Raw genomic sequence first — 10,529 nt, 5'->3', positions numbered from 1 at the left:
TTAAGTGTGGGACTCTTGATTTCGGCCTAGGTCATGATCTCATGGTTCTTGAGATGGAGCCCCATCTCAGGCTCTGCCCTGACAGTGCAGAGCCTGCTTGGGATTCTCTCTCCTTCTCTCTCTGCCTCTCCTCTTCCCTGTGCGTGTGCCCCCTTCTCTCTCCCAAAATAAATAAATAAACATAAAAAAAATACAACAAGAAAAAAAAAACATGTTGGTACCATTCATAGAGCATCACATAGATGTTCAAGCCATGAGAACACCATTTGGGAACGTTACCAAACATTGCTGTGCAGTTTGGGATTCGAATCAGAGTCAGTATTTGGGGACCTGAGGCCCCACCATTCCTTACTCTGCTTCCTACACCTCAGCAACATGAAGGTTGACTGATGTACTACAACAGTGAACATAAGCCAGGTGTTGGATGGAATTGCAAAGAACAGAAAGATAAAGTAAACCACTTCAGAGTAAGGAATCTTTCTTCAAGGTCTAGGGAATTATACATTCAAAACTTAAATCAACCTCAAACTTTGAACGATAAAAAATCCAAACATTTTACGCTGTACAACATAAACTAGCAGGATGTGAAATTTTGAAAGTTTAAAAAAAACAAACTCAACTCAAAAGGCAAAACAAGGAGACAGCAAAGTCTTAGCTGGGCTCCATCCCAGTGAAGCTGTCATACAGGACCAATTCCATCTGTCCTCATCTTGGCTAATGGGTACCTTCATTCAAGGTCAGACAGCCAAAGGAGGCAGATGGACCAGAAATGAGAGTGCCACAGGGGAGATTGAGGAGACGTGCCCAGGACCTGGACCTCAAGTCAGCTAACCAGACTTGATGGCTGAGTGCATCTCCCCAGAATATTTATTCTTTCTATTCACCTAAAGGAGCACAGAAGCTAAGCCTCGTAGTGCTAGCCATGTGCCAGGAACTAGTCTAAGTGCTTGACATGTAAGGAAGTCAGGTAATTTTCACAATATCCTTGTAAAGTAGGTTCCATCATTAGCCTCATTGTAGAGTTGAGGAAACTGAGGCACAAGGAGGTTAAATATTTCTGAAGTTACACAATGAGTCATGGACTCATCTCTGGGCAGTCTAACCCACAATCATTTCTGAATCACTCTATTCTGTCTATAGGATGATAAGCCTCTGTATTTCAGATACGCCCATGCTGATTTTTCAAACACTACAGCTTTTGGTAGCAAAAAGGCCCTCTCTTCAAATGAAAGGATTTCATTGACCAATTAACAAAATTCTCACCCCTTCAACTATTCTTTCAATGGCCAAATACTCCTTCTACTGTCTTATTCCTCGTAACAAGCAGAACAACACTAATAATTATAATTAACAGTAAAAACTTTGATATAGCGTTCATGGTTTTCTAAGAACTTTTGCATACCTTTTCTATTTAGAAGAATCAGGTAATTGACATAGAAAAGCCTTACAGTTTGGCTATAGAAAGAGCTCTGACAAAGTCACAGATCACCCTACTGTCATGCCTCATTTTCTACCTTGAGCAGGTGGATGACCCAGCTGTTTGTTACACCTTAACCTTGGCCAATTGTTTGCCCCCATCTTTCAGGGGAGCCTTTAGGCTTGCTTTAAATATCAACAGCATTTACAAACATAGTTCCTAAGCTTAGTACCTCAGCCTCCCTCCACTCCATCCTTCTCCCCACATACCATTGTAGGGGTCCAGTTTGAGATGCTTCAGCTCTGGTCTCCTTGCAAAGGTACACATTGGCTGCCTAGTTGAATAATTATATATAGACTCCTGCAAAAGTGATCTTTAACTTAAAGGAGCCTCTGGAGAGTCCTAGTCAAGGAAAACCCAAATGGTTTTAAAAACAGGGGTTCAGGACAGTCTGTTTTCTTAGTCTTTTTCTGTGAAGCAGGACTATGTTGAAACCTCCTCCAAGCGTGGCCTGATCTTTAAAAGCCCCCAGGGAATCTTGATCTTGCCTGAGTGGTTTTCAATCCTCGCTTGTACTAGGAATTCACCGGTGACAAAGGAACACAAGGGCACAACCTGCCTGCTGTTCTTCAGTCCAGTCTTCCCTATTCAGCCTGAACATGTTTTAGAAAAATTGTTCAGTCTTATTGTTAGCTACCATTTAACCCATAAGAGCCCCTGGGGCAGGGGGCTCAAGCAAGTCAAGAGATCCTATGACCTACAGCTTTTGTGCCAAGAACACAAATATCTGCGATTTCCTTTTCTACTGTAAAAGTGACTGCTGTTCAGTTATAAAAAATTGACTATTAGAGAAAAGGAAAAATATAAATACTACCTTTATTCAGTAAAAGATAACCACTCTTGCCATCTCAGTGTTTCCCCAGTCTTTGTTAACCAAGAGTCGGGGATTTTGTTTCACCTGGTTACATCTTTCTTCATTTAATATCATAAGAAGTTTCCAATATTTTATTTTATTTTTTTAATGTTTATTTTGGAGAGAGAGAGAGACAGAACACGAGTGTGGGAGGGGCACAGACAGGGAGACACAGAATCTGAAGCAGGCTCTAGGCTCTAGGCTGTCAGCACAGAGCCTGACACGGGGCTTGAACCAAGGAACTGTGAGATCATGACCTGAGCTGAAGTCAGACCCTTAACCGACTGCGCCACCCAGGTACCCCGAAGTTTCTAAATTTTAAAACTCTCTTAATATACTTTTTCCACTTAGCACAGCTTAGTCATGTCCTATTACTGAAAACTTTCATTGCTCAGTTTTTCACTCTGATAAGCAGTGCTGCAAAAACATCCTTTTCATAAAGTATCATTCCATCACGGTTTTGGAGTCCTACACTATTTCTGTGGATGCATGACCTTGGACAAGTTGCTTGATCTCTGTAAGCCTTTCTCAATTTGTAAAGGAGTAATAATCCTATCTCACTGCATTGCGGTAAGATCAATGATCACAAAGTGCACAGTGTCTAATGTAAAATAATCACAATCACTCAATATAATGGTGGCCACTACTGGAATTATTTAGAAAAAGTTTGCGGTTCTTGATACATATTGCCAAAATGTTATCCAAATGGGTTATATCCATAGAACACCCATCAGCAACGTATGAGATTCAAATTAATTTGCAAAGGTGTGAGAGAGGAATGAAACCGAATCACTGAAAACAATGGTCCTTGGTTGTGAGAATTTGTCTTAGTTGCTTCATTGGGCCTGATAGGGAAGCACCTTGACACAAAAATCTTTACTAATCTCATATAGTCCTTCACTAAACCACGTCCCAATACTAGCATCTGTCAACATCCTCAACCATTTCTCTGTGATCTGTGATACTGTACCAATAACAGAACTCAAATGGATTGCAAAATCAAATCATAAATCTTACAAAATATTAAGTATGTTAAAGGAGAACTGCTTTGCCATGACCAAATCCATGATCAGAGGAGGATCTAGGCAAATTGCTCTATACCATCCCTGCGAGTTAGGCCCTGAGGGGGCTTCTAAGTATACTGCTAATCTACAAAGGCAATACAAAGGTGACTATTCTACTTGGAAGAATGTTATATCCTTCAGTACATTAAGAAGTTATCCACTCAGTGAGGAAAACTGATTAAAGTAGCTTTTTTAAGCTCCAGGAAGGAGTAAAATGCTAACTAAAAAGTATCTTAGAATTGTAACAGGGAAGTAAATTCAGTAGTTGCTCAGAATAGGGTTTAGAATTCAAACATCCCAACAATAATTACAATAGACATTTATTTAAAGTTAATACATTTGCAGCTCAAATAGTTCCAAATTGTATATTTTGGGTTTACCCAATCTCTTAAAAATATCTGAGGGCAGCTGCAACCACAGATTTCAACTCCATGATTATTTCTTTGCCCATTCTTCTCTTTCTTTTCTTTCCCGAATAACTTCTTTCAGATATGGTTCAAGGTAGAATTTATCCTAAAGAATGAATAAAAGAAAAATATTATATGCCAGTATCACACACTGATATATCCCTAACACTCAACAGGTCTTCGACAAAAGAAATCCATCAAGATTAATTTTTATTTCTAACTTAAAAAATATATATATTGAAGCAGGCTAAAAACGGTCTGCTTTTCTAACATGTAAAAGCCCACAAAGATACTGTAATAAGTTGCTTTGATAGGTTATGAGGGGAAAGTCTGCCAGAGAAGAAGAGATGAGAGTACAAGCCTTTGCCTAGTTTCAATGCAGTTCAAGAGGAGGGTTTACTTCGGAGTCCTTCCTGGGAGCTAGAGGGCCACTCCATGGGCTGATCACATGCATATCACCAATTTTTTCATCTGAGCAGAAAGCAGAGTGCAGAGGGAGAACAATGGGCTGGAAGAGACACGATCTGGATTCCAGCCCTGGATCTCTACATTAGAGACTTGCTTAGTGATTCTGGAACAGTCACATCACCTCTAAGTCTCAAAGTGTTTATCTCTAAAATGGAGCTAACATTTGGCCTACTAACCTCACTGGACTGCCATGAGGATATTTCTTTGACATAACCTTAAGAACCCTAACTGTACAAATGAATGTGTTTCTCTGTTTCTAATGCTCAATCCTTGGAGGCCAACATTGTCAGATACAGAAAAGCTGTGCTACCTCCTCATATTTTGTCCACTGCTCTTTCGGCAAGATCTGGTGCCTCATGGTCAGGTCCAGTGCTCTCTTAATGCGAAACATCCTGTCATTATAAAGGTTCTCAGGAAGCCTTCTTATGGCCTCTTTCACATCATCATTCTCATATATTGTATCATCTCGCATTAGTCCTATGATAAAAAACAAGAGAGTCAGATTGAACACACATCTCAAAAATCAGACATTAAAAAAAAACAACGGGTAAATATGTTTATGACTTATAACTTAAGACTCAGGTGAAATATGTATGTATTTCATACATAATAATGGGTTATTTCTTAAACATACTATAGAAACAAAATAAGAGCCTTTTAAAATACACTGCCACAAAACTCACATTTCCTCTGAAACAATTTTAAAAATATTTAAAATATCTACTTTATTTTTAAACACACATCAATAAACCACATGTCTATTTTCTTATACTTTACATCTGAGATCAAGGTATTAAAGAATCTTAAGATGACAGTGTACTAAAGAACCAGTAACATTTTATTTTTTTATTTTTTAACGTTTATTTATTTTTGAGACAGAGAGAGACAGAACATGAACAGGGGAGGGGCAGAGAGAGGGAGACACAGAATCTGAAACAGGCTCCAGGCTCTGAGCGGTCAGCACAGAGCCCGACGCGGGGCTCGAACTCACGGACCGTGAGATCATGACCTGAGCTGAAGTCGGACGCTTAACCGACCGAGCCACCCAGGCGCCCCAAGAACCAGTAACATTTAATGACACTTCCATCAAGTTTCAATTAATAAAAAGATGAAGTTCATGGCAAATTATAAAATTTTTAAAAAGTTCAGGTATCAGATGATTGTAAAAATGCCAGACAATTTTAACATTTGAAAAATCTCTTACTTTCGAAGTTCCTATAACTTAAATTTTCAAATGCTAAGTGGAGGAGTTGGGAGAGGGAGTGTATAAGGAAAATGTACTGTTACCATATTTCAAGAACATAATTTATTTCCATCTCAAACATCTGAGATGATTCTATTACTCTCTTCTCAAAATAATAAAAAGGATAGACTTAACAATAAAATGTGGCCTAATTTTAAAATTCTCTAATGTACACAGGTACAGTTAAACTGTTTTTGGGAATCTTAACTCTTGCAAAAGCACTACTCTCAGATAAAGCAAAACAAGAAAACCGAAGAAGAAAACTCAGATACTCACCCAGTTTATTGAACCCTGCAGCATTGTAATACCATTTTCGAATACCCTCCAGCCACCGACTTGATGCTGCAACTGATATTGTCACACTGTTAGTTGCTATGATTCACTTATTATACTGTATGAACATGTAGACAGGCAAGCAACCAGTACTTTTATTACCTTGTTAGAGAATGCAAACATTGGGAGGAATTTCCTTTTAAAATCGCATATCCTATATAGATAAAAACTGCTTATTGTATCTATGAGCAAAAGTGATCACAGGTTAAAAAAAGGTGGGCAGCAAGTCATGGGAAAAAGGGTAAACTCAAGTATCTGATGTACAAAAGATCTATATAGAGGTACTTATTACCACTCCAGCCTCTCCATGTCAAGTGTCCCATCCTTTCATGTACCTGTTACCATCAGAACTGAAGGGGTAGGATGTGGGAATGGTACTTGGAACTCCTCCACCTTTTGTAATTTCAGAAATTACAGGAAGGAAGTGTAAACTTTTCAAAGGAGTTGGAGTTATATGAAAAGAAGATAAGACTTCAGGATAGGCTGGCAGGTCTCAATGACCCTCTTCCTCCAAAATTTTTATTCCACATTACCTTTACTTCACTTGGCTACCCTCTCTCTCTCTATCTATATATCTATATCTCCCGAATATATATATATATATATATATTCTGGGAGGATTTTGATACCATTAGCCTGTCATTTAATATAGATTATGGTAGAAGCAGCCCACTTTCCTCCTCCCAAGTAGCTAATTTTCCAACAAGGAAATGGATGAGAAGAAATAGGTAGTGTTAAAGCCTAGCAGGACTGAGCCTGATGGGATAACCCAGTAGAGGCTAAGGGCAACATGATAGTGCCTGACGTATTCGTAGGAGAGAGGTGGTAAGAAGAGGAGGAAGAGCATGTTTAAATTTTCTTTTAAAGTTTTGTCTGGGGCTAGCCCCTCACTAAGGGACGAAAGCAAACTTCCCTTTTATTTCAATCCCTCCTTATTATATCCCTCCTTAGTATATCACAGATTACACAACTTTGGTTAAGTCTCCTTGAAAATTAAGCACCATGTATAAAATTGCTTCTAGAAAAACAAGTGCCAAAGAGTCAACAATCTACAAACATACTTGTAGAGGACAAATTATCTGTAAACATATTTACCATTGATGGTGGTAATGATTAATATCCATTGAACACCTGCATGCTAGGCACTATCCTATCTGCTTTACCCACATTAGCTCCGTTTATTTACAACACACCTGTAGGTCTATCTAGTTCTCAAACACAGGATAGAGTGGAGTGCTTTCTACGTTTGTCAAACTATGAAACAATGAGTTCTTAAATGTCTCCCCGCCACCAAAAAGTTCAGTGTCATTTAAATTAATGGATTTTTCGGGCAACCTGATGTTTCCTAACAGCTTCGACCACTGCTGGGGGCGAGGAGAAAGGGATCAATAGTTTTTAAAAGCTACTCCAATGTATACCTCCAGAGGGCAGAGACTGGCAAAAAATAGTGCTGGGGAGGGAAAATCCTACTTGGTCCTCACAATCTGTTTTAAATACTCTGGTAATTTCTGTATTCTATTCCATTAGGTATGTTTGCACCAGTGCCTACAGTAAATACAAATTTATCCAAACCTACAGATCGAGCTGCCGTCCCAAATAAGCCAAGGTTAATCTGAAGTTTGGCTGTAACCTTAGCTCAGCTGCCCCTAATTTCCGTTTGAGAAGCGTGAGGTTGGGAACCGAGTTTGCAGACCTATTTCCTCCGGCCACCCTGCCTTGGTTACCTGATCTGCAGAAAAGGGAAACTAGTACTAATCTCTCACGTCTCACTGGCAGGAGAATTTATCACACATGATAGGGCTTGACTCACGGCAAGCACTCGGTTCATTCTGGTTGAAAATCCTGCACTAATTATCTCTTTGTGCCCTTGAACTTTTTTAAGGTCGAGCGGAAGGACTGCCGAGCACGGGCAGCTGGAATGGCAGGGCTGTGGAGCCACCGCGGGCACCTTCACCACCAGCAGATCCACCTCCCGACCCTCCAGGTGAGCCCGGGGACAGCAAGGGGATGAGGGAAAAGGTGTCCTTTAGGCGAGAGCGGAGCCGCCACCTTCTCATCGCCGCACACCTGGCCCCTTAGAGCAGAGGAAGTGGAGCAAATTGCTGCAAGAATAAAAGGTTGAGTGTGGCGATGCCTGGCAGGGTGGTCGCCAATAACTTACCCGCAGGCCGGCTCGCCATTTTGACCCGATACTGGAGCGTTGCCTGCTGGGTAAGTCCTGAAGGACGCGCTGGACACAATGCGCAGGCGCCACCTGTCGCGTCACCGGGCGAGGAAGGACGCCCGCGCAGGCGCAGTTTTGGCGCCGACTTAGGGCGCTTGCTGGCGGCGCTCTTCCCCTTGGGTTAGGCCGCTGTAGTAAGCCTGGCGTTTTGCGCACCCTGTTCCATTAAACATTTCATGTGACCTGGTGGGAAGAACATTAGGCAAGGAATAAGGACACTGGGGCTTTAGCCTGGATTCTATAATGGACAAGCTGTGAGAATTTACGGAGTATTAATTGAGCCCTTTGTACATAGTAATGCGCTAAGCCTTTTACCTGCATATTCTCATTTTCTTTCATTTAGTTGTAAATCTAAGGTAGGTACTGTCATTATCCCCATTGTAGAGAGGAAACTGAGGTTCAGAAAAGTTGGATAAATTGTCCAAGACCACAGAGCTAGAAAGAATCCAGATCATCTTCTGGTATCAGAGTATCTAGGTAAAACTTTGGGATTCCTTAACTCTAGGACCATGTACTTAACTACACTACTAATCCAGGCACCCTAACCTTCTCTGGACTTCCGTTTCTCCAGTTTAAGATCTACACCAAGCCATTTTAGTGGAAGGGAAGGTTAGATAAGAACAATAACAACAACAACAAAAAATTGATGCTAAAACTAAGAGATATAGCAGAGTTTGTGTACAATTTTAAGATAGAAATATACTCTTAAGATCTCAGCCCCAACATGTTAAGTCTAAGGGATTAAAATCTTGGGACAGAAAGCAATTAGAATTAGTGTGACTGATTCAGTTACTAGTGAACCTCTAGCAGCATTACTGTCATGGTCAGCTTGAACTGCTGTAACAAAACACCAGAGACTGGATAGCTTAAAAAACAAAAGTATTTCTCACAGTTCTGAAGGCTAGAAGCCCAAGATTAAGGTGGCAGCACAGTTTCAGTTGAATGGTCTTCCTGTGGGTGGTGCAGGACTGCAGTCCCACTGTGTCCTCACATGGCAGAGAGAAAGCAAGCTCTTTTGTGCCTATATTATAAGGGCATTAAATCCCATTATGAAGGCCCCACTCATATTACTTCATCTAAACTTAATTATCTTCCGAAAGCTCTATCTCCAAATGCCATCACCTTGGGAGTTAGGATTTCAACATATGAATTCTGGAGAGACAATTCAATCCATAGCAAGTACCCACAAATACCTACTTTTGTTTTCTTCAGGCTTAAGCTGAGAACTGGAACCATATAGAAAGCCATCTCATTGTAAATTCAAAAGGTTAGATTTAATGGTCTTGGTCACATTCCAGTCCTAAAATTTTACTGCCTTCCCCTTTTTTCTTTTGTGCCACCAGATTCTCAACACTACTCAGTCCTTATGCAGCACTAAAAACTGACTGAGGGCTGCTCCCGGACTACACTAGCCAAAGTGAAGTCTGAAAGATGTGAAGAAATGCAATACATTTTACACTGGCACATTGCTTTACCAGTGCTCTACTAAACTCTTTTTCCTTCCTCATTACCCTGAAGTTTCAGCTTGCTGGTTATAGGGTGAAGGCAGTAAGAGAAGGAAGACCTTGTCAAGAGGTCAGATATCCAAGACTGTTGCAAAATCCAGCTCCTAAAGGTATTGAGCCTAGAGATCCTGGATGTTTGCTGGCAGTCATTAGTATTGATTCAAAAAATATGTTTGATTTCCTCCAGGCACACGGGTAGAATTGCACTTCTCTACTCCCTTAAAGGTAGGCATGGCCATGTGACACTTTGGCCAAGAAAAATGTGAGAAGTTTTTAAGAACAATTCACATTCCGGGGCGCCTGGGTGGCGCAGTCGGTTAAGCGTCCGACTTCAGCCAGGTCACGATCTCGCGGTCCGTGAGTTCGAGCCCCGCGTCAGGCTCTGGGCTGATGGCTCGGAGCCTGGAGCCTGTTTACGATTCTGTGTCTCCCTCTCTCTCTGCCCCTCCCCCGTTCATGCTCTGTCTCTCTCTGTCCCAAAAATAAAAAATAAAAAACGTTGAAAAAAAAAAAATTAAAAAAAAAAAAAAAAAAAAGAACAATTCACATTCCTTTCCCCTTTCATGGATTGGGCTATAGTTAAGACACAGTGGAGGTTCCATCAACTTCTATTGCTAAAGATGATATGGAGCACAGCTCTTTTGGTCCCTAGTTGGACATGTAGGAGACAAATTTTTCTGTGGTTCTAAACCATTTAAGGCTTTAGGGACTATTCATGAGAGCTTATTCTGACTGATATGAGTGGTTTTTTAATAAGGGCAAAATGAGGTTCTGAGCCATAGACCAGTTGTTGTTTAGCTGAACCTTCTTGTTTTCTTTGTATTGATCTCATTCATTAGAGAATTCCATGAAGGCATAGATCTATGCCACACTCACCACTGCATTTTATGAACTCAAAAATCTGTTGGGCAAATGAATAAAATACCTAACAGGAAGGCTACTATACTTAACCCTG

The 10,529-nt window shown here is 40.6% G+C and overlaps 1 protein-coding gene across 1 annotated transcript; it reads right to left on the bottom strand.

Annotated features, from left to right (window-relative positions):
* Nucleotides 1-3,697: 3,697 nt before the first annotated feature.
* UQCRB (ubiquinol-cytochrome c reductase binding protein) lies at nucleotides 3,698-8,148 on the bottom strand. The gene is made up of 4 exons (XM_025922785.2): nucleotides 8,007-8,148; nucleotides 5,789-5,860; nucleotides 4,580-4,746; nucleotides 3,698-3,907 (listed from the first exon to the last, which is right to left on the bottom strand). Exons 1-4 carry the CDS (start codon nucleotides 8,023-8,025, stop codon nucleotides 3,830-3,832), a joined length of 336 nt encoding a protein of 111 aa, XP_025778570.1. The 5' UTR covers nucleotides 8,026-8,148; the 3' UTR covers nucleotides 3,698-3,829.
* Nucleotides 8,149-10,529: the final 2,381 nt, after the last annotated feature.

Source organism: Puma concolor, chromosome F2 (genome assembly GCF_028749965.1).
Source record: "Puma concolor isolate L17-30 chromosome F2, mPumCon1.1.hap2, whole genome shotgun sequence".
Taxonomy (NCBI): domain Eukaryota; kingdom Metazoa; phylum Chordata; class Mammalia; order Carnivora; family Felidae; genus Puma; species Puma concolor.
The sequence above is the reverse complement of the archived record's forward strand: the minus strand, read 5'-3'. Positions and strand labels throughout refer to the sequence as shown.